General features: G+C 41.2%; 1 protein-coding gene across 1 annotated transcript in view; it reads right to left on the reverse strand.

Moving 5' to 3' along the window:
* Positions 1 to 24,739, reverse strand: part of LOC308044858 (sodium-dependent noradrenaline transporter-like) — a gene marked incomplete at both ends in the record, with an annotated part of 64,133 nt that overhangs the window by 20,307 nt on the left and 19,087 nt on the right. The window contains 5 exons of the mRNA XM_080351778.1: positions 1,514 to 1,617; positions 5,423 to 5,557; positions 6,368 to 6,506; positions 16,270 to 16,507; positions 20,189 to 20,320. Of these exons, the coding sequence (XP_080207904.1) occupies positions 1,514 to 1,617; positions 5,423 to 5,557; positions 6,368 to 6,506; positions 16,270 to 16,507; positions 20,189 to 20,320 (748 nt within the window). The remainder of the gene's footprint in view (positions 1 to 1,513; positions 1,618 to 5,422; positions 5,558 to 6,367; positions 6,507 to 16,269; positions 16,508 to 20,188; positions 20,321 to 24,739) is intronic.

The following is a 24,739-nucleotide window of genomic DNA, read 5'->3' on the forward strand; positions in this document are numbered from 1 at the left end:
ATGGTATTTCTTGTTTCCCACAATTTAAAAAGGTTCTTAGGCAAGTGAATAATGCTTCTTTCGTCTAGTCAATAACTGGATTAAGTGATGTTTATCTCCTTAAAAACTGAGCTGAGCTAGCTCTCAGTATTTTGCATGTAAAACCGGATCATAATTTAAGTACAGATTCTCATATCTTGTGGCCCTGATTTTCAGGATTGTTACCCTACCTTACATTACTGACACTATTCCTCTCAAGGAAGGTGTGCTGAAGCATAGATGGGAGAGCATAGTGCTGAGTTATGGCCTTCATTTGGCAACAGTACTATCTCAATTTGTTCTGTTTCAAGAAAGCATTTTGAACAACATATGTCAGCACATCATAGAGTTATTTGACCAAAAGAAGGATATTTGTAAGTCTTGTAAATGCTACTGAATTGGAACTTGCTTTTCGGGTTAGACTAAAACACAGTTTTAATGAAACTACAGATTACTCTTATAGGGAAGGCAAGACTTATGAAGCAAAACTGAAAAATATAGTAAGCTAAGAACTAAAACGTGATTTCACATACAGTCTGTGGTGTTTTCTTAGTTTCAAGTGGATTTTTTCTATTTCAGAGCAAAACGAGAATACAGAAGCAAAACAATTATAGAGGGAGTTACTATGAGATTAATGCAAAATTATTTGCAGAAGACAATAAATGATATTCTGGCAGACTGCTATGGCCAGCATTCCGAGAGGCTCTCAAAGCTGGTAACATTGCCTACTGCAAATCTGCTGGCAACCCAAGGTTGGTCTGGGTTAAGTATAAAGTTAGTGGCAGTATTCCACAGTTTTGGCTTTCAATCTGTTTAGAGCAATTCAAATCTATATATTTTCTTGTAGCTTTTCACTTTTTTTTTTTTTCTGCCATCCTTCAGTTCACAATGTATTTCTAATACACGTTGTTTCTGAACTTATATTTCATGGGAAATTTTTAAGTGATGCTTGTTTTTATTTCAAAATGGAATGTTAACAAAACCTCTAAACGTTGGGAGTTCTCAGGAGGTGCAGAGCAGTTCTGGTTTAATTTCTATGGTGGTGATTCAGCAAAACACAAGCAGACTTAAGTGCTTTCTTGAATTGGAGCTCAACATAAAATACCAGAAATGTAATGCTAAGGCACAGAAACGCTTCTGGAAACTGGAATCCTTCTGGTTTTAGTTCTTGGAGCAATGAGATTTCATCCAAGTCTTGCTCTTAACAGTACTTTTGAAAGGCAAACAGAAGCACAGTTTATACAGCTGTCTATAAAGTCCAAACCTAATCCCATTCTGTTTTGCTGTAGAACAGATATCTTGGCAGGTTCCTGTTGCTAAAATTGCAGTAGGGAGGATAGTGTTTTGAGATTTGAGTTTGTTCCCATGTCTGCACGAGACCAACCAGCATGAATAAATGACTGAAGATAAAAAGGTAGCATAGTACTTATTCCAGCTGCAGTTAGAGTAAACAAGTATCATTCTGAAGCGGTAATGAAATAATAGGCTGTCTCACCTGTAACAGTTGTTGTCAAACTTATTGTAACTGGCAAATGCAATTAAAACGCCGAACCCAGCTCCTAAGGAGTAAAATATCTGAGTAGCTGCATCAATCCATACCTGCATAATGACACCAACATTGTCAGTTCAGTCCAAAAGACACATCAGGGAAATGCAAGAGTGTACAAGGCAACTGGCTTGTGAGAAGTGACCAGCACTCCCGCTTAGGGGAGTGTGAGCTCCGCAGCCCCACGAGAGGTCGCGGCGCGGGGCGGCCTGGCCCGAAGCGGCAGCGGCCGGAGCAGCGAGCGGGTTCCCAGCGCACACGGCTGCCCTGGGGGTCTGGGCTTCTGAGCTTTTACTGAACACTGACATGGTTACTTTATTTTTCTCCTGGGTGAGAGAAATACACTGGCAATAGTTTCTGTTCCAAGTCAGTTTGGAATGTACAACTAGAAAACTAAAAATAGTTAATGGGTCAAGTGTTAGAGGACACTTTGTTTCCCATAAGAGAGCTTGCTTCATGAGACGGTTAGTGCACTGCATCTCATACTTTGTGGTTTCAGAAGCCGAAGCACGACTGACATACTGTGGATAGAACCATGCAGATTATCTGTCACCTTTCCCACTTAGCTGGAGATGGAGTTATTCCTGTGATAGTCATTAAATTTCAGTGTAGATGCAGTTTAGTAATTTTAAGAATTGTCCACTAGGGAAAACAAGTTTTTAATGCCCTAACATTTCCTAAGTGCCTCTGGAGCCCAACATCCACTCTAGCTGCGCAGGCAGGGTCAGGAACGATGCCGCAGTGCTGGGCTCCTGAATCAGAAGCCTGGGGCGTGAGGGCTTCTTCAACAAGGGTGATGAAATCAATGGAGTGAATAATGCTCAGTATATCTCAAAATGAGATTTTCAATGTTTGATTAAATCTAACAAGAGCTCCAGACTATGTAAAGCACTGGATTTCATATCCATGGGCCTCTACAAAATCAGGTCTAATGTATCTATTCAGCAGCAGCTTTCTCACAGATCTAAGCACCTTATCAGTTCCTTCTACACTGGGATTTTAATGCTAAGCTTTCACAGTTGGCCCAGTGGAAGGAGAGTGCCTTATCCCACCATAACATGATATATGAAAGCACTTATCCTAGTCATCTATTTTTTTCTCAGCAAAGATGATAGATACTTTCAACTACTGCTTGCTGAAGACTGAACCATTTTATTGAGCTCTGGATTTGTAGGGAAACTTAATTTTGTGAACTGTTGAGAGTTAATTACTTGAGAGGTAATATGAAGAACAATGTATGTTGTGTTTATTGCAAAACAATAGATGGGTAGATATGATTTTTCTCAAATTGCATTTCATACAGGGCTTTTGGATATCATGGATTTATTTTAATAAATAGCAAAGCAATCTTGTAAAATTAGTTCCTTGTTCATTCCTTTTATAGACCATATACTATATACATATATATACACACTATATACTATATACATACATACTATATACCATATCTTGATGTTCTATCTCCACACAAAGTTTGAGAACAAATAGGGTTATATTCTCTGAAGGGCATATATGTGGATAAAAGCGCAGAAGGAGAGATGCAAAGCCTCCTATAATTTTTCTTGTTTTATAAAACTTGCCATGACTTGTCTTGTTAGTGAAGTGCCTGAAATTTTTTTAAATTAATTTTGCCTGAACTATAACTAGGTCTACATGTTGTCACCATAAGGCACTTGGTTTTTGTGGTTCTCTAGTGCTTTTGAGCCAGGAGAGTTTTACTCTTTCTACTTCCCCTTTCGTACCATTCAAGCACTGTTAAGCATCTGCTTAGGTCCCATTGATTCAAATAAGAGATCAGCACCTGCTGCGTACCAAAGGAGTTATGCATATGCTTGTGTATCTGTTGAGTAAGAGTCTTGGCTCATAGTAGCTCATTAGAAAACAAATTTAAAAGATCAAGGTGAAAGGAAAAAAGAGCAGAAATCAGAAATTCCTTTAGAACCAGGATTAAGTGCAAAACATTCCCTTTGTTATAACAAAGCAGGATGTGAAACAGACAGTGGGGCTGGCTCCTCTGCAGTTTATGCTCATGTTCTCTGTTCACTTCAGCTGAACAGCTTCTGATTGATGCATAGGCTTACATCTTTTATGGTAGGATATTGGTTTTATATGTATAAAAAATGAAAAAAACAGAAGCGTTTTACAGGAGGCAGTCATTAATCTTTCCAGCTTTCTTCATGGTTGTCTATGCCATTATAACTTTTGGGCATATTTTTTCTTGTATATGTGGACTGTGCTGTGTGGAGAGGAAACGTGTGCACCTTAGATGTTATATCATCTCCAGAAAACTTGTTAAGGTGTATGACAGAGGGAGAGTCTTCCTCATGTGTGATTTAACTGTGTGTTTAATGCCAATTCCTTTAGCAGAACAGAAGTGTAGCTGCTGTTTACCTAGATGTTTAATGTATCGATACATGCAGTGGAGATGAGTATTAGTGGCTTTGTAGCTTCTGGACTTTAGGCAAGGAACATAGTTAGGCATTGGTCTAGTTAAGAGGTCCTCAGATGAATATTTTTCTCATCTTTACAGACACTCTCTTTGTGGATTCAGTATTCCTGAAAATGAGGAGTCTCGGGGCTTGCTCAGTGCTGTGCAGTGTGTGGCCATATAAAATAAGGCAGACGCTGACACTGATCGGGGTGTTCTAAGGTCTTTTAGAAGAGCATTGGCAGAGCCTTCTGTAGGTCATTACTGCTGTGACTTCTGTTTTTTTGCTAGATTCTTCATTTGGGAGAAAAACAAATCTGAAAAATTCGACATAGAACTGAAGCAGGAGTTTATTCTTGGGAGCCTGAGGACAAAGACTAAACACACAGGGCCTATTGTAGTGGCAGGTATCCCACTCTCGGTGCACGAGAGGGGCTGACATGACAAAGTAGTTTGTGAAACTTTGCCTCTTAACTGATCTTTAGTCTTTTTTTTATTCTAGAATATCTTTTTTGTTGTCTGAAAAATTTAGTCATAAAACCAAATAACTTTAGGGTCATCCAAACAGCAGCTGCAGAAATATTCAGCCAAGAACGAGCAGTGCACAGAATAGCCTTCCAAAAGCAGAAGGCAGCTATGATTATAGAGGCCCAGATTCTGAGCTGATGCAAGCTGGCACAGCTCCATAGACATCTAGTGGAACTTGTGATGCTTTTTTCCAAACAGTGCTTAAAATATGTAAGAAAAATTTAAATACCTCCTTTGTTCATCCTTGCACCTTTGTATTTATGTATGCGTGAACCACTGAGGTGCTCAACAAACTGTCTTGGTTTGGGTGTATTTACTGATGAAGACTTGCAATACTGTTAAATGATACAGTGAAATGTACATTCATTTCAACAGCAGGTTAAGAACACTATACTATTTAATATCTCATTTTTATGAAGGACCATGATTAAGTGAGTTAGTCCTGACTTTGTATGTTTAGTAGGGTTTTCTTCAGCCAGGATCATTGTTTACCAGATTAGTGTTTAACCCAGTGATTCAAAAAGCCGTGTGTTCCTTTTGTTCTTGAGGGAATTCTTAGCCTTTTGAGAACTCAATTTTTGTATGACTCAATGTTCACATATAAAGGATACCACAGTTCACAGAGTGTACAGGCAAAGCATGGACTTCAAGGGACTGCCACAACTGAAACTACCCTCATAGAGGTTCTTTTTGCGATCAGAACAGTTTTGGTTCAGGCTGCGATACTCCTGTTACGGACAGGGCTGTAAAGTCAGACTGCTGGGGACAGTGGACTGGTGCTTATGCAAAAGCTGAAGTGTGGCTCTATAATTTCAGAAATTAGATCTGATATTTTCAGTTTTAGTAGCAATAGCAACAGGCTTAATAATAACAAGGGAATAAGGGCGGAAGAGTACACTTACTGTGGCTTCTTTTAGTCTTCTGAAATCTATGTGCAGGTATGCATTTATTCCATTGTATGCACCAGGCAGGGTTATTCCATGTATTAACAAGACAAATAATACAACATAAGGCAAAGTGGCTGTTATCCAAACAACCTGTAGACAACAGAGATCCAAAAGGTTAATCAGCTGTTACAGAAGACTTAAGAATGTACGAAAAGTACAGCTGGCACTTTCCTGGTGTTTTCCATTCAGTTCGATGGAGCAGCTCTTTACAGAATGTCTTGGGGGAAAATGCTGTTATGTGTCATGCATCTTTATGGATGGATGTTTACAGATACTAGTAGGAGACAGTTTTGACAAACAGAAGACTTGGACTGCTTATACATTACCAGCGTGTGTTAGCTGATTAGCTGTTCGACTATATATTTTATTACTAAATTAGTGCAGTTATTGCTTGATGTTAGGTGATGCTCTCATGAAAAGGTACAAAAAGCTCTCAGATGTATCCAGCCCTAGAATTTCTGTTGAGGTGTTTTCTGAGGGTTGTCAAAGAGTTATTTCAAATTAGTTTAATAAGATATTTCTCTTGTCATGGTATTTTATATAATAAAACCTAAGCATCTTAACCAATTGAAACATTAGTACATTTGGCTAAGAATAGGAGACATGTTTAAGACAATTCAAAGTATTTAAAAATATTTTCTGGATAAGACCACTAATGTTGAATTGAAAATATGCTAATAGCATTTCCAGTTAGAACATCGCACAAGCAAAACTTGTAAATAAAATAAAGGCCGAATCAGGACTGTGGATTTCCACTGTACGTATATGAAAGCCTCGCACATGGTTTGGTCCCGAGGATCCCTCAGAGGCAGTGTTTTAGTCTTTTGCTTTCTAAAATTAGAAGACTTCTTAAAGGAGACAAAGAATGTAGTTGAGATAGAAGGACAATATTAGCTCTACCTTTCCTGAAGTCTTCACGCCTTTCCACAGACTAAAGAAAAGAATGATTACCACCACCAAGAGGCAGAGGGAAAGTTGCCAGCGAGGCAAGCCAAGGTCATGGATCCCACGGCTTTCGTGCAGGTGCAGGACTCCTCGCCTACATACCAGACACACAGAAACAAAGCGAAGTCACGGGGGGAGAAGGGCTTGGGCACACCTGCTGCTGGGGCCGCGCTGTCAGAGGCCGCGCTGCAGCTGCCGCGGCCGGCAGGCAGTGCAGTCGCGGGGAAGCCGTGCGCTGTGCTGCTTCCCACAGTGCCTTCGTGGGCTTGCGGGCCCATCACTGTCTGTTTAGCACCATAGTGCCATAATGATCACGCTCGCCCCACTGGAAGACACTTTGAATTCCTTTTTGAAAAGGCTATTGTGAGGCTGCCAAAAATGTGGTTAGGTAGGAGAAGCAGCAGTTGGAAAACATAAATTTGATATAGTGCTCTGTGTTGTTCACTGAGACAGCAGAGTGATAGCAGAGGGAATTCTGTTGCTTATCAGGGCAGGCTGGTTCTTTTGAGATCTACACAATTAAATGGACTGAGGTGTAGAAAAGTGTCCTCGTGACTGGTGATAGCCACAATTAGAGTTGCTAAAACACATGGTGTGCCACATGCACAGGGATATGCGAGAGATGTTATAGTGGATCTCCCTGCTTTAACTCAGTTTTATGCTACTGAAGTGTCTCTTGCTGCTTTTACAAATCTAAAAAATGCGAAAATATTTTGCTTTACTGAAAGCAGTATTTGCAGAGGAATGGCGTGTGCCTGGAGCCCTGCACGAGAGGAGAAGTGCAGAACCACCTGCTCACTCTGATATGGATCTACGGGATGCCGGCTAAGGGGTTCCGCTCCTTAGTGTTTCACTGCCCATCCAGATAAAATGGTTATGACCTTCCTTGTCTCCTCCCCGTTCTCTATTCCCTTCTGTTTGCCATGCACTGCTTGGGTAAAATAGAGAGCTCATCTCTGTTGGCTTCTTTTTGCACCATGGCAGTATAATAGAAACAAATCAAAGAAGCCCTTTTCACTGGAGGACCTCGGCATGTTTTATGAAGATAACTACACTTTAGAGAAACTGAAGTACTGAGTGATTTGCCCTGAGTGACTGCAGACATTAGAGATTAAAGCCTAAGGAATCTCATTCCAGCTCCATGGGCTGTGCCCATACAATCTCTTATCAGATAGACGGTGCTTCCGAATTAGCTTAAGCACTTGTCTTATCAAGTCAGAGACAAGTGAGATAGTTGAATAAGTTCCAAGATAGTGCAATGCTGTGCAACTTAAATAGGGGAAACTGAAAAATGTCTCTGTGCTGCTTAAATTGTTGAAACATGCTGGGAAAATTAAGGCCCGTTAGAATGATCCATCTAGTAATATGAAAGAGTTGCGTACAATCCCCTTTTGATCCCTAAAGCATCAAAATATGATTTTCTAAGAGTTGTAATAGTTCTGCTTCTGTAGTTCCTCATGTTTAATAAGAAATGCTGTATTTTTTTAATTGTTTCTATGATTAATATCAGGTTGGATAAAAGACACCTGTAGAAAGCATCCTTCTAAATTAAGCAAATGATCTGTTTCTGCTGCATTGTAAGGCTAACAACAAGTGAGGCATTAACAGGGTAGTGACCATGTGTATATGGCATATTTTCCAGAACGTTCCTATTTAGAAAATATGAGGTGATTTCAACTCTTACTATACAATGCAGCTGTATAACAATATAGCTGTTACCTGTGGAAACAGTAAAACATAGAGACAGACTTCTTGATCTCTCATCTAAAAACCTATTATATTTCATTTAATGTAAATACATAGGTATGTCTCATTCAACTTGTTTGGAGTGTGAATGGAAGCTGCTTGCATTTCTGCTAACAAAGTATAATTTGCCAAAGGACCCACCGTTAGGGATTGGAAGGGACCTCAGTTGTAAGTTAATCCTGGGCAGGAGTGCCTGAATCCATTCTAAACTCGGGCAGTGGTAAGTACAGCCGGGCAGGAGCTTCACAGGCTTCTGATCAGAACATTTGTCCAGCATCTTGGGAGGGTTTTGGCAATCTGTACTATCACGCTTAGAGTGCTATCACTGTTGGAACTGGATGTTTTAAAGAAAATCCTTTGGATTATGATATGTAGATGTCTGCTCAGGAAGACAATCTGAAATTGCATTCTTTCTGCCCATTTAACTTTTTGTTCTTCTTGCCCAAATATTCTTCTGGATTTGTAAAGAAGCCTGCTTCCCTTGTGTGTTTGCTTTCCAAGAAGCAGCCAGCAATGTGTCTTACTGGTTGGAATGCTTGCCAGAGCTGCCATTGCAAATGTGGGATTCCCAGCATTTTCAGGAGAATCTCCATTCCAAGTGTTCTGCTCCCTTAATTAGGATAAGGGATTGTAAAACAGGAAGAGGAAATTATTCTTATAACCACTCAAAACAGCTGTGTAACTGGGCAGCTAAACAAGGAAATCTTCATAGACAGCTGCTGTTTCTGAGCTGTAATTCTGGTGGGTTTTGCTTCCTTTTCCTTTTTTCTTTTTCTTTGTGACCTCTGAAGAAAAGGCATAGAAGCTTTCCTAAATATACCCATTATGAGGGTTTCTGGGAAGTAGTTAGTGAATGTTTATGTATTAGAAGCTAGATTTCTGTTCCAGTAGCACCATCAGGTGTAAAAGATCTAGTGCTAGACTGATTTAGGTTGTGTGCTGACATCTGAAGAGAGGGAGAAGAGAAGCAGCAGCAAAAGTGTTAGACTAAACCTTCTTGATTTTAGGGATGTAGCTCTGTAATGTTCTTCAAAAACCAGTCATTTTTTGGAGCAGGGCAAATTTGAAAAGAGCTTTGCATTCATCATGTTCTTTCAAGTTAGCATACACCAGTGATGCTATAGAAAATCCAGTTAGCTCAATTATGCCCCAAGTATTCTTGTTTCACATCAAGGAGTAGTCATGTCAGGAGCAGCCGAGGCCGTTTTTAGCCTGTCTCTGTTAAGGCAGGTTGAACGATAAATACCTGGCTGGCTGTCACTTGTAAGGGTCACGAAAAGTACAATGTGAAGAGATACTGCGAGATTCTCCATTCAGGAACCTCTGCGGTCAAAACACCTGAATTTCCAGCCTTTTGATATTATAGCAGAATAGTGGAACGTGGCCAACATCTGTTCCTGAAATGAGGATGCCTTTGCTAGCTGCAAGATTGTCCCATTTCCCAAGGCAAATCATAGACATAATGGCATAAACTGATCTCCCTTAAATCCCTGAGCTAGGGAACCAGAAGAGATACAGGGCTAACTAGTATCAGCCTCTGTTGTCTGTCAGCTTCCTTAAATTATGTCCAAAGCTACTGAGAATGTCTTAGGTAAAAGCTCCTGGAAGTGATTCTTGTTTCTTAAGTATATGGATTTGTCCAATTCTGCTAACAAAAGAAACCCTCATAATTCACAACCCTGAGTCAGACAAAGAAAAAACAGGGGCAGTAAGAAAACTAGAATTAGTATTTTGCCTGCAGATTGTTGTTATTGAGAAAAGAATGAAAGTAGATGAGAAATATATGCAAAAAGGAGAAGAAAATATTATGGGGAAAAGATTGAGAATAAACATTAACAGATGGAACTGACAGAAAGTAAACCAGGGACCTGTTATGCTGAGCAAAAATACAAGAGGAGCTAATAAATTGTTTAAGCTTTCTGCCAATCTAGTCAGAGCTCCAGCAATATTTCGTTTGTAAAGCACCAAGAATCAAAAGACGTGGACTAGAGATAAGAAATTAACTTTTTTTTTCTTAAATCAGGCTTGTACAAAGGAGCCTGATTTGCGCTAAGACTGCTGTCCGTGTAAGGGAGGGTAAATTACGTGTGCAATGAGCTGGAGGCTGTACGTCACTGTAAAGAGGGGTCACAGGAGTCTTTCTGCCTGTCTGCAAGAGGAGCAGGAATGTGAAGGGATTGTGGGTTGAAGCTACATTCAGTGATTCTGATTTCTGTGTTTGGGAGATTTTATTCCAGTCCCCTCCTTCCCTGTGCTCTCTGCTGGGAAAATTCCCCATGCCACCTAATAACTGGCACCAATTCTGGCCTGACTTCCACCCTGCATTCAACTGAAGGGAAATAGTTTGCCTCTGTTGAAATCAGCAGTGATTTGTTTGCTGGTACCACTGTCTTCTGTTTTGTCTTTGTGCAGCACTTGGGTCCTCTTTAGTGTCAGATGACAAAGAGGCAACAAGAGGGCGATCTGTTTGGTGTTCACACATAAACCCTCCTAAAGACAAACTATTGGGGAGGTGGGAGGGCAGCTGCTCAGCGGGACTCAGTAAATGAAGGACCCAGTCATAGTTCTAATAGTGGGTAATGTTGCAACCAGAAAATTATTCTCTGCACCTTAGTGTTTCCATCTGTAAAATAAGGACTATTATAAATCTTTGCTTCGTCTCCACTCTGAGCAATTCAGAACATATTCCTTCTGGAAGTGGTGAGTATCTGAGTGTAAACAGGGGAACCAAACCAAAGGGAAAAAAGGGCCAAGTAATCTGAAAATTACTCTGTATCTTGTTCACTCCAAAACGTTTACTCCTTAGCCAGAAGACAGGAGGTAAGAGGTTTGGGTGTAGGATGCTCCTAGACATTTTGTCAGACTGGTACTTTCTAAGGAGCCTTTTGTGTTATTCACCCTTAGGGAGATTTACATAATTGTATTTTTGAATTTTAGGAGGTTCTGTACAAGCAGATTAAGTTAAAGGTCTTGGAGTAGGCGTTTGTTTTTTTTTTTTTCCCCCAATCCTAAATCAATTACAATCTTAGTTTTCAATCCAAACATGATTACATAGCTCTACAGGCTCATTCTCTGTTTCTTGCCTAAATCTAATGTGATCAATAGAAGGGTGTAATTCATCTAAAGAATTTTTAGATGTTGTATCAGATTTGTTCAAATTGCAAAAATGCTGTTAACTTGTCGGCAAATTAGTATGTTAACTAGCAAACCTATTTGTTAGTTAACACATTAAGTACTTCTGAAAACTTAAGTACCTCTAACAACTTCCAGGTGCTTCTGAAAGTTAGTAGCCACTTTTACGAGATCAAACCCAAATGGCTCACATAGAGTAAGTATCAGCAGATATAAATAGATGCAGTCCTGCTCTCCTGAGCTCTGTTCCCTGTTCTGGTAGTTACACTTTTGTTTTTTGGTTTTTTTTTTATGATTTAAAATGTCATGCAAATTGTAGATTGAAGATGCTAAAAGGACTGTCAGTGTATATCGTGTGCAATCTATAGAAATCAAATTACTCGATTTAGAAGGCAATTTGAAGCGTGATAATTGTACACAATTGGAAGGCTGTCCTACATGCATCTCTTGCGTTATATATTTGGGCAACCATAGTTCAGTTGTCATTGCTGACAGTTTCCTTTGGAGTATAAAATACAGTTAGTTCTTTTATCTATGGAAGGTTAGGTTATCTGGAGTTTGCCAGGCTCCAGGTATTTTTACATGAGGTACAGCACTGCTTAGATTCAGCTGTACTGTTTGCACAGTAGTTTGTGTCTACAAGGTGCATACCCACAGCTTCGTGTGGGGCAGTTTACGGTACAAACCCTGCAGACGTGAGTTGGCCCGTGCAGACGCCCCGCGGGTGCAGCAGGGCTGGCTGGCTCAGACCCCGTCCCGAGGCGCTGCCGCGGTTCAGCCGGGCGCACGCGCTGCGGCTCTGGATGCTGCGCTGTCTTTCGACAACGCCTTTGCTGTCCGGCTTTTTCTGTTTCTCAGGGCATTTATTTCAGCTCTCTCTGATGTTGGAGTATGGAGCTACGTAATGAACTTAAAGAGAAAGATAATTTACCAGTGGCACCCTGGTTGGCATATTTATTGTTTGTATTGAACGAAATGGTATTTCTTTTTGAATCATGGTAATCCTGACATTATACGTGGCTGCTAGGACTAAGCTCTTCATTCACTGAGAATGTTTATCTTAACTCACTCAAGTCTTTAACCAGCTTAATTCTTCCATTGACTTAAGAACTTCACCTTGAGGGTGCCAGAGCACTGGAACAGGCTGTGGAGTCTCCTTCTCTGGAGATATTCTAAGACCTGCCTGGACACATTCCTGTACAGTCTATTCTAGGTGTACCTGCTTTAGCAGGTGGCTTGGACTAGATGATCTCCAGAAGTCCCTTTCAACCCCAACCATTCTGTGATTCTTTGAATTGTGACCTCTTTTGCTGTTTGTGCCACACTTCAGCACATTCTCAAGTCTGCACAGCGCTCTGACAAAAAGAGTTTTTCAAAATCTGCTTTTGAACCCATTATATTGGGCAATGAAGATGATTAAGGGAGTGGAGCACCTCCCTTATGAAGAAAGGCTGAGGGAGCTGGGTCTCTTTAGTTTGGAGAAGAGGAGACTGAGGGGTGACCTTATTAATGTTTATAAATATATAAAGGGTGAGTGCCACGAGGATGGAGCCAGGCTCTTCTCGGTGGCAAACAATGACAGGACAAGGGGTAATGGGATCAAGCTGGAACACAAGAGGTTCCACTTAAATTTGAGAAGAAGCTTCTTCTCAGTGAGGGTGGCAGAGCCTGGCCCAGGCTGCCCAGGGGTTGTGGAGTCTCCTTCTCTGCAGACGTTCCAACCCACCTGGACATGTTCCTGTGCGACCTCACCTGGGCGTTCCTTCTCCGGGGGGATTGCACTGGATGAGCTTTTGAGGTCCCTTCCAATCCCAAACATACTGTGATACTGTGATATTGAGATTTGCAGATAAAATGCAAATGCTTGAATTTCACCCCTCTGTAGATCTAATGAATACTGAACTCCTGGAAAAAAAAAAAGTTTGAGTATATGTGGCAAAGCAGTCAGAGCACATGCGCTCCCAGCTGCCCCAGCCCTCAGCGAGTCCAGTGGTGGTTCAGTCGGCATGGCCAGTGGGCCATGCACTGCCCTGCACCAGGAGGGCCATCGAAGAAGAGCCCCAGGCTCTCCAAAGGAGCTGTTGAGCTTCCATGAAGCTTTACTGATTTCAGAGGAGCTGCACTGAAAGACACGATGTTGCCAGAAGAAAGTCAACCACAGGAATAGGCCCACATGCCACAAGCTGAGGACTGCTGACATTTAAACAAATGAATGGTCACTCTGTGGTTTCACATCTGTTATAATCCTTTACACAGTGAGGTTAAGTTTGTAACCTTCTCATGGACTAATGCTTAGATGTGGTATTATAGCTTTGGATGAGCAAACACTTCATCTACAGGGAGCAACATGTAAGACACTCGTGGTGATACTATGTCAGTACTGTGTCAGTGAGAGCACTTGGTGAGAAACAGGTGAATAGAAATAAACGAGTGTTTAGTCCTGTGCAACACCTTTATCGGCTTTGCCTTGAGCAATATGTGCTGTTCAACAGAGAAAGGCTCTGTTACTGCTTGCCAGGATTTCACATGCAAGGTAATGAAGAGGAGGGGCTGCAGCACTGACCTCAGCTGCTGTACTTATTGATCAGAGCCTGGTACCACTACCAAACTACACAAGGTTCTATATGTAAAGAAAAGCAGTTAGAATTCCTCCTACAAGTTAGCACAGAGCAATACAATTGCACGTAGCATAACGTGCAGCTCCTGACATCTGCAATATCTCACAACTCCCCCTGCAAATGCAAGTTTGCAAAGTGGTCACTCTTCCAGCCTTTTGGACTTACCACACAAGGGCCTGTTGTGGTTTAGGAGTCATTTCCATAAAGCTGTCCAAAGCCTAAGAACATGTGTACACACTTAGATGGACTGATGCAATTCCTACACAAAATCTTGGGTCAAGTTCAGCAGTCGTTCAAGCAATCATGCAATATTGTATAAGGACACCCAGTATTCTTAAAAGAATATTCAGCCTTTACTTAAACGGATGTTCAGAGGGAATGCAGCCAGTCCAGACCCTTACTTGAACTATTACTTAACAACACACTGTGTCCAAAAATGGTGTGTCATTCTGTAAACCCACTACCCTGATGCAAATGTAGCATTACATCATCACTTCTGTTTCCTGACCTCAGCTCTCCCTGTTGTATAAAGACCTTGGGAATCATAGAATACCAGGCCGGAAGGGACCACAAGGATCCTCTGGTCCAGCCTTTCTCGGCAAAAGCACGGTCTAGAAAGATGGCCCAGCTGAAGCTTAAAATTGCCCAGTGTTGGGGAATCCACCATTTCACTGGGGAGATTATTCCAATGGCTGATTGTTCTCACCATGAATGAGTTTGGTTATTTGATATAAGAGAAGAAACACTGTTCTCTGAATTGGGCTGTCTTTACTAGGTTGGATTTGAATGCGCTAATACTTTACACAATTTTGGGTCCATACCTGAGCTGTACAGCTGTACTTGATAAGCTAAGCCAGATACTGGATAAGTGAACATAATGCCCCACGTGATTCTCTGTTTTTACAGCTGGGGAAGCAGATGTTATAGATTGTGTTACTTGTGTGGTTATTCTCATTTTTGCAGTATAATCTAACTGCACCTTGAATGTATGTCATGGTAAGGACAGAACCCTAACATTTCAAGTTTCAGTGCACAGACAGAATCACAAATTGAGCTGTTCCTCAGATCAGTGGAACTAAATCCAAACATTGTGAATAGATGCTACTACTACCTCACCCAGTACAAATTCAAAACCATAGCCCAAGCATGATGCGATAACAGAAAATGTGTAGAACCACGTTAAATCATAAAGCAGCAAAGCAAGAATATGGAGATTGTATGATGCTTTACAAAGGCTTAAGCACAAGAAAATGAAAAAGAAAACCTTCAAATGCTATTCACATGAAAGTTCTGTAATAATGCAGTTAAGATGTTGAATGTATAACTTCTTACATGTCACTTCAAAGTCAGGTTCTACATGGGTATATAGCCTTATTTTGTTATTATTAACGCATCATATATTGCCTTGGTAAGGGCAGCAGATTTCCTAGCTGTCATTATTTGCCATTGTAGTGAGTTCCAATGAACTCAACCTCCCTTATTGATTTCAAAGCACTGAGTTTACCCAAACCCCTGCCGGCAGTTTGTATATCACTACTGATCCTTCACCGTTCTGTCTTCAGAGCAGAAATAGCAGCCGTAAATGTTGCAGAGCTATAAACACAGACCTCAGGATCCCTGATGCAGCCAGGCGTGGTGTAACACACACTAGGCTTTTTATGGGAACAGTGGTGTCCCTTTGTTTCTACAGAGTAGAACTTGCTGCTCAGCAAGTGTGTGCCCTGATCTCCTTCTATTCCGAGCACAGGAATATTCACTGATTATTCAGATTAATTCAACAGCTGATTTCATTAGCCTGATGCCCACCCTCCTTTCTTTCTCCCAATCCAATCCCCTTTTCCCCTGAAGGTCAGTAATGCCCGTTTTTTGACAACTGTGGCTCTCTTCTCCCTGCTCAGTGCTTTATTTCACTTCATTGAACTATCGAAGCAGCTGAGCAAACAGAGGTCTGCTCTGAGGTATTTTGCAAGTGGAGACACAGGCCAAGCCTGCTGAACAAATGATTATTTTAAAGCCTTGAAGTCAGCTCCATTTGGCATGCAGTGGTCTTTGTCAGAATATCACTGTGTTTCCCTGCCCTGGCAAAGTTGGTGCAAACAGAAATGGAACATCAGGGAAGATCTGTGTCTTGTCCATTCCATGTTGCTCAGTGGCAAGTATTGCATTTGTACTGGAAAAAAACGAAAGCCTGCAGAGACAGCAGTCTTAATCACATAGGAGTACAGATCAACATTGCAACTGCATTTTAATCTTAGTCTTATGCTTATTTTAGAGGCTGGAGGCTAAGCTGTTTTACCTTTCAGAGGAAACACTCTTAGACATAGAATTTTGAAAAAATAGCAAAGTCAAGTCAACACTTACTCATAAAATTCAGCTGCAGGAGTGAGCTTGTACTTCGAGTATTTGGTACCGTTGCCAAGCATTGATGCATTGAAGAGTTTGGGATCTGTACAGTTTGGGCTGTTCCAACTGTTGTCACAGTTTGTCCAGGGGAGCTCAAATGTGAATGATGAAAATAGATAATACAGAGACCAAGCTATGATAACGTTGTAGTAGAAACCCACGTAAAGAGCTATGAGTATCACTGCATAGCCTACACCTAAAGACAAAGGAAAACTAGATTATACATTGCATTTTACATGCAACAGTATATGCAAATACTGCAGTTAAACTCAGCCATACATGGTTGTAAATTCATTTTAGTTCTTCAGACCAATAAAAGGAATTTGACATTTACTCATACACATGTGGACACAGTGTCACTGGACTTAAAACAAAAAATTACAGTAATGATTTTGGAAAATGACTGGCTTTTAGCAAATCCAGTTGTTTGCCAGAAAAAGAAATTAGGCAGTGCAATGTAGAAATTTGCTCTTGTGCAACTCCCTTGCTGATTTGCTTCCAATGCAGAAGATTGCAAGCCCATATTAAGAGGGAAACTCACTTCATTTTCATAATGCCAGAGCCCCTGGCAACTTCTATTGGAAAAGTGAAGCTCAAGACTTCAGTGAAGTTTCCATATGCCTCACATTTCCACCCTGAGGTAGTTTGGAACAGACACTGATCCCTCTCCCGTTTCTTTCTCGTTGTTACTGTCCAAGTTGGCTTCTGTCAGTGTGTAACTAGGTCTAAAACATGCATGAAACCGCCTGTGCTGTTCCGCTGAGGAGCTCCAAGCGGTTCTTGGGCATGCCAGTGAATCTTGGTGAAGATCAAGCTATATGGGCTATATGGTGTGTGGACCTTCAAACCATGTTGTTACCTCCCCAGGATTACAGGATCCCCACTGGAAGCATTCTGTTCTGACTTGGAACATGTGGTTTTTATTTCTGCCTGCTGTGAAGTGTGCTTGGAGGTGCCTGCAATGAGGGCGCCCAGAGGGTGCATGTTCTCCTCGTGAAAATGGTCCTTTTTCCAACGGCTTAAGAATAAGCTTTGGTACTAATGTCAGAGCAGAACACTAGTTTGTTGCCAGAATTGTTTGGGAAGCTTACTTTACCTTGGCTTATATTAATCTCATTTTACTCTGCATGCTGTACTGTTCTCTGAATCCTACCCAAAAGTGGTATGTATCACATAGAACAGGTAGAGACTACAGCTGTTTTACGGTTATCATCACTGTCAGCACCTAAATGTAAACTTCTGTTTTTCTTCAGTGTAGTTTTTTGGAGATCCTGCATTGGAGGCCTAGCAGCTGGAGATGATTAGGCTTTCATATTTCTTGATAAAGCAAGGAAGTAGCATACATTTTGAGTATTAATCCTTGGTTTTAAAATTTGCCTAAGGAACAGATGCTGACCTTGAAGGAGTTAGCAGTTAGAAGACTTAATATACAAGAGTTACTCTTTGCTCTTCAGGAGACTTTAAATACATTGACCAGTCTGCTCATGGACCAGTAAAGGTGGAACTGTATTTTCAAATCCTTGGTGCCTAAATGAATCCAGTTCATTAACACTCAAACTCTAGTGATACGTTATGATCAATGCGGGGGTGGGGGAGGAGGAATCACCCAAGAGGATAATTCTTAAATATTAAATGTTAAAATATTAAGTATGAATAATATATGTTTTACTGAAGTTGGATGATTACCGTTTAAAAAAAGTGCTCCTAGAATTCCTCCAGTTCAGGATGACAATGATAGATATTTAGTATCAAGATTCTAAAATACTGGATCAAATGTGTCTTAAGTGTTACTTCTCTGAAATAATAAGAATGTTCAGGGATGACTTTGCTCTTCTGTTTCTAGGTCTGGCTTTTCTTAAAAGTAACACTGTACCAGCCACACTCTAAAACAGACCTTGGAAAATGCGGAGCTGAAAACAGACTGTTGCAAAGGTTATACAGGGTGTATTTTTAATTGCATGCATTGTAAGAGCATCTCATAGTAGAATCCTTAGAGTTCATAGCAATAATATTCATAGCTAAAATTTAGAGAAGCTGTTCTAAATTTGTGTAGACTGTGTACTTTTCATTTGAGAGATTTGAGTTATCCCAGAAACAACTCAAAAGCATCATGAGTTTAGCAGTAAAATGTGTTTGTATGTTTTCAAAAGATTTGGTCAAAACTTTAAAAGGACTGAGTTTCTACTCATGCCAAGATGCAAATACATCTCAATGCTGATTACTTTTGAGAATCAAATAACTTATGCTACTCTATATCCTAGTAATAAGAACACTTACAAATCAACAGTCATGTATGTTTAGTCCGCCTTGAAAATGTCAGCTTAAAAACACTACTGGAATGTCAACACGACGAGACACGAAATAAGCTCTATTCTCCTTTCTCATCATCTTTTCAGTTCTGGAGTCAACAGACAGAGTACCTCTGAGCCGCCGGGGTGTTTGGCTCCAGCACTTCGAGATCTTTCACATCTAAGTTTTGCAGTTTGGTTTTCAAAATCCTCATTGTCATCCAGAGATATTAACTGACACCAGCAAGAATTTTGAGCAAGGGGCTTTGGATTCCCGGGTGCTGGGATGAATTTTGCAGAAGGGCCAGGTAAATCTATATGAATTAATTTTAAAATATTGGGGCACGTATTTTATTAGCTCTCTTGTTTTTTGTTATATCTCTCTAATTTTGCTGTGAACTCTGGGTTTGGCTGATAAGAAAAAAAGCTGCAGTTTTCCTCTTCTGTGACAGTAGCCTCCTTGAAGAGGAAAGCTGTATTTTGAGCAAGAAGACTAACATTTACTTAGTGTAACCTATACCCAAGCACTGGATCTGCTAAGTTTGGATTGCTGTTGTTAAGCTCTTCAGCTTTTGACAGTCATGGGTTGAACATGATCTGAATTTTAAGCTTCTAGGATCAGCTGAGCTTGAGTGGTTTCATTTCAGATAGCTGTGTTGAAAGGGCTTGTACATCAGATTTTAGATATAATCTGGTATAGATGTAGGGGAGCTATTTTTTTTTCTCTCGTTCTGGTAAGCAATGCTTAAGAAAATTCTTGACAATCCTTAAGGAATAGTTGTTTCACGTACAGAAAACATACAGCTTCTTTCACCCAGGGAGATCCCTTTATCCCTGATCAATGCCAAACGCCCTGACTGGTATCCAAACACGTAACCTTGGCTATTTCTTCCTTGCAGAATGATTTCAATTCAGTGCACAACACTCCACAGCCCTTTATTCGGTGACAATGGAGAGTTAACCCCAGTGGAAAACACTCAGTAGTATTAATCATGCTTAAGTTTTAGTAAGTGCTTTTCATTGCTAGGTTTGAAAAACACTTTACAAAGTCTGTCAGAATCATTGCTCCTGTTCCATAGTCAGGACAATGAGGTACAGAGCCACAGGTAACTTGTGTGATGTCCCAAGCCTTGTGACTGAACTGCAGCCTTCCCAGCTCCATCTGAGTGTTCCAGGCACTGTGGAACGTGGCCTTGTGCAGAGACTAGAGTCTGTGCTTATCTCGGTCGCTGGGGGAGACGGGGCTCAATGACCTGATGGGATTTGCTATTTCTAAATGTCGGCATTGCCGATCTCTCCCTCCAGCTAGACGTACCCAGTTCCTTCCGCCCCCTAGTATGCAGGTGAAAGGGAGAACAGGGCTGAACCGCTCACTGCACTCCTCAGCAATAAACCTGAAGGAGATTTTTGTGGCTTTTCCCATTTTGTGCTCCACCTGTGATAACAAAAAGGCTTGTGATTTCAAGGGCCGGGGAAAGGTTAGCAAATAGCACGCTGTGTGTGGGAAGAGGAGAGACCTTTACTTAGTGATTGTGGGCGTGTGGCACCCTCACGGTGCTATGCAAGCGGGCAGGGGGATGGCCACTCACCTTTGAAAACTGGACAGATTTTCCATACAGTGGCAGCCCCTTCTCGGTTATACTGTCCCAGTGCTAGTTCCATATAGAACAGGGGCATTCCAGCAATGATTAAGAAGAGGATGTAGGGAATAAGAAAAGCACCTGAAAAGAGAATAATTAGAAATTGTAGTCTGTGTTTTGGTTATATTTTCCTTTCTCTGTTTCTTACCCGTACTGGCTAAAGACAAAGCCTTTGGGAAGTAGAAAGGAAATATCAGGAAGGAAGAACCTGTGTTCTCTTCTCCCTTTCCTGTATTTTTTTTAAGGTCTCAGAGACAGAACCCCTGGAAAAAAGCTGTAGAGCATAGCTTTTATTTCCCCCTAATGTTTCCTTTCTGCTTTTTGGATCCAAAGGGAAAAATATGTTTCCTTGAAAATTAAACCCTAACTGAAGAAGAAATGATGCTGAACACACTTGCAGAGCTAAAAGGGAAAGGGACTATGAAAAATTTTATTCTTTTTTTCGTGTAGTATGTTCCAAAGTGAGCATGGGGGCCAGAAACAGAGGAAAAAAAGTGTGTGAGTTCCTTTAAGTGCGGTTTAAATTCTACTGGGTAAGGTGTCTGCAGGAACCTCTGACTTGAAAAGGAATTGTACTGGTCAGTCATACAGAATTTGGGCTTCCACGGCATGTTTTAGGTTTTGCTGTAATAAATTCCCTTATTCTTAAGAAATGTGTTAGACAGTGCACCCCTTCTCCACCCCAGTGCTACTCAGCACCATTCATGTAGAATCAGTACTAGGACTGGTCTGGTTTTAGTGCTGGGCTCACGTACAGCTTCTCTGCATTGCAGCAGGACCGTGCTGGGGCTGCTGGCACCTTCCTAGAGTACATAACATCTACTTGATTGAGGGGTCTCCTGCAAGTTCATTCCACAGAAATGGTCAGCTATGGAAAAGTCCTGATGTATCAGTGCTTCTATCATAAAAAGTATTGCCAAGTGAAATACAAAAGGATCATCTAATGTAGAAACTATCTGAAAAGTTCTAAACTATTTTATATGATCCAGATCACAGAAAGCAGACTCCCCCACTGCATGACTACATATGATACTGTAAGACAACTCAAGTTGGTGTCATGTTTAATAACTGGATCCTCTGTCAGTCCTCTGCTTTGTGGTACCTGTAAAGTGTAGTTTTTACTTTACTGCATAGCTTACTTGGTCCAGAACAGTTCAACTCATGTAAAATTTGTATAAACAATTATTAGATTGATTTGATAGATAAGGAGCTGACAGAGTAACTACATGTTCTGAATGACAGCTCTCCTTAGGACAGCTGTACTGGTTTAGTAACTTGGAAACTTCCCTTGTAAAAGGAAATACCGTTGCACTGCTTCTACATGTATAAACTTAGAGAAGGTATGTGTAGTCTATATAAGTAGTCTATCAGTATGGCTGTATCTATCTCAAACATGCCAGTAAGCAGAGTGAACTGCGTACTTAACAGTGATCTCAGAAGTACTTTTTGTACATTTAAAGCTCTGAATAGTTGTTGCTTCTTTACCTTCCATGTTTGCTTTCCACAGAAATTACCAGTGTGAGCTGCCTAGCAACACTGTTCAGAGGGGGAATTTTCAATATACACTGGAGAATAAGAATGGAAAACCAAACTGTTGTCTTAGTCATACCACGGATTGACTTCTAGAGGTAACATGCTGTAACACAATGGTGAAGACAACATATTGAGCATGCAGTCCTAAGTTTCAGCATTTGAAAGCTGAAATCTTGCAATGAAACAGAGAGACAAGATGTGTCAACAGAAATAAAGAATAGCTCAGAACTTTGCAAATGTATTCTAAAACCTGAAATATATTGAAATATCACTTTGGGGGCACGAATCTTCTTATTTATGCTGTTCATATGGAGTGTAGTGTGAAGGCAACCTGCATTCACATAAGCTACTACAGTACCAGTGATAAATGTTTTAGTAATATTTGTGTCATACATAAGCTGCTTTCTATGACTTTCATGTTGAACTGTCATATGTTGGAATATTGTAGAGAAAAATGAAATGTATTCAACAAATATTTGCTACTCTGCAGTTCTGAGCTCTCCTCAATGTTGAAACATAGCTGAATCAGTCTGGGATACTACATTTTCCTTTTGCTATATCGAGTATCTAGAAAAATTACTTTAGTTGGTTTTACTGTCAGATTTCTTGCAAGTGACAGCCTTTGAAGTGCTATACTTATCTTTCTTCAATAGCATTAGTGTGTGGGGCTGACTCACAGACCTAGCTTGTCTCGGGGAGGTGTAGAGTCTGCAAAGCGCTGTTTGAATATGTCAAGAGACTGTGGAAAACGTGATGCCACAAGCTGAATGGGGAAAGTTTTGTTAGAGTTAATCCTGGAGATGTGTAGTGGACATGCCTACTAAATGCTAGCTTAAAATGCGTGTCTTCTAAGTATGACTAATACCGTGGTGAACTGTGAAGTGCACTTAGGCACACTGGCTTAAGCATCATCTTTTTGGCTGCGAGTCATTCCAGGGTTTAGTTAAAAGAGGTTTCTTTCTATTTTTTTTCTTCCCCCGTCCTACCCCCGCAAGGGTTTAATAAGATGTGGTGTAATTTTCAGCAAAGAGCAGTTAGTGTGGCAGGGTTTTATACCTGGATTACTTTTTGGGTAACTAAATGATTGAAGTGTTTTGATACCCAGATAAATATCAAAGTAAGGGTGCTTAGTCACATTAAGTTGACTTAATGTTTTGGAGATTTCTGGAAATGTCTGGTTGAGCAGCCTCTGATTAGGTAAAAAAATACCAAAAGTCAGGTATTTTGTAAATGTCTTGATATTTGCTCTTCTCCTCCTAGCAAATATCCAGAATCAAACTTCAGGGTGTTCACTGAACCCTTTTGAGATCATGAGCACTTCAGCAGAAAATAAACAATGGTCAAAGTATAATTCAAATTGCTGCAAATTAGAATGGCATGCAAATGCTGATGAACAGCATACGTGTGATATATGATCAGCCTCACTCTGTGATTGCACAGGAGCTCCCTCACAGGACTGGTTTGTGTATGGGATCTTAGGAACGAGGTGTTGTTTGGAAGGAGACTTCACGCTGTCCTGCGTGTGTGTGATTCTAATGTCTGTGGGCCAGCAGGTACGCAAACCCGTGTCCTGGTGGGCCTCTTGCTTTAGGTCTGCTGGTATGAATTTGAACATTGTACCAGACTTCTCTGCAGGAACAGCCGCGCTGTGCCTGCCCGTGCTCGCAGGGTGACGCAGCGCCAGCTGTGCCACTGCCCACAGAACCTGCTCTGCTTCAGTCACCTGGATCCGCGGGGCCCGCCGGGTTCGTAAGGCCCAGACAGCTGAACCCCTGCAGAGCTCGCAGCTTGGCCAACGTTTCAGACTGGTTTGCCGAGATGTACCTGCCCCTCGGAGACGCAGCAATGCAATCTGTGGAACTGCTGCATTGGCAGCAACGTGCTGCCAACGATTCCACTCCTCCTGTGCGATGGGATGGGGCTGAGGACACAGCTGCATCCCTCGAGGGAATAATGGTCTCAGCAATCCCTGATGGTTCCTCATTTCCCTTTAGAGCTAAAATTCTGGAGTAATTAACATCTGTAATACAGCCCTGGTGTAAGAACTGTACTTGACTTGCTACTGAGCCACATGCAGCTTAAAAGCCACAAGTTGGGCTTTGACTGTTGCAGACTGCTACATCTCTCTGAAAACAGATCTCTAGATCCATACACATCCCTTAAGGTACCAATGTGTACATGGAATTAAGACAGGCATGTGTTTTACACAAAACTGGATTAGGTCAAACCCTCAGCTTCTACAAAAACCATCTGTGTGAAACTTTGAGTGGAAACTCTGGGGGGTGGGAAGCAAAGGGGAAAATGGATCCTCCCGGCCTACAAGGAGGTCTTGTTTCACTTTTAAATAACAGAAAGAAAGAAGCACTGATTTACTAATGACTGAGAAAAGGTCATTTAAACAGCTGCTGTCATCTTAAAAGGATTTGTTGATGGGCAACAAAGATAATTAAGGGAGTGGAGCATCTCCCTTATGAAGAAAGGCTGAGGGAGCTGGGTCTCTTTAGTTTGGAGAAGGGGAGGCTAAGGGGGGGACCTTATTAATGTCTGTAAGTATATAAAAGGTGAGTGCCACGAGGATGGAGCCAGGCTCCATTTGAGAAGAAACAACTTCTCGGTGAGGGTGTCAGAGCCTGGCCCAGGCTGCCCAGGGGGTTGTGGAGTCTCCTTCTGTGCAGATGTTCCAACCCGCCTGGACACCTTCCTGTGTGACCTCACCTGGGTGTTCCTGCTCCAGGGGGATTGCACTGGATGAGCTTCTGAGGCCCCTTCCAATCCCAAATGTACTGTGATACTGTGAAGCAGGGCAGGGGTAGTTGAAACAACTTTGAACTATTTGTGCTGGTTAGCCTTCTGCATTTGTTACCATGGCTATTCTAGTCAAAATGTTAACTGGCAGGGAAGTCTGCTAAAACAACAAACTTTGAGCAAATATCGCAGCATATTTTCAGATAGGAGTGGTTCAGTATT

This window comes from Nesoenas mayeri (assembly GCF_963082525.1).
Source record: "Nesoenas mayeri genome assembly, chromosome: 12".
Taxonomy (NCBI): Eukaryota; Metazoa; Chordata; class Aves; order Columbiformes; family Columbidae; genus Nesoenas; species Nesoenas mayeri.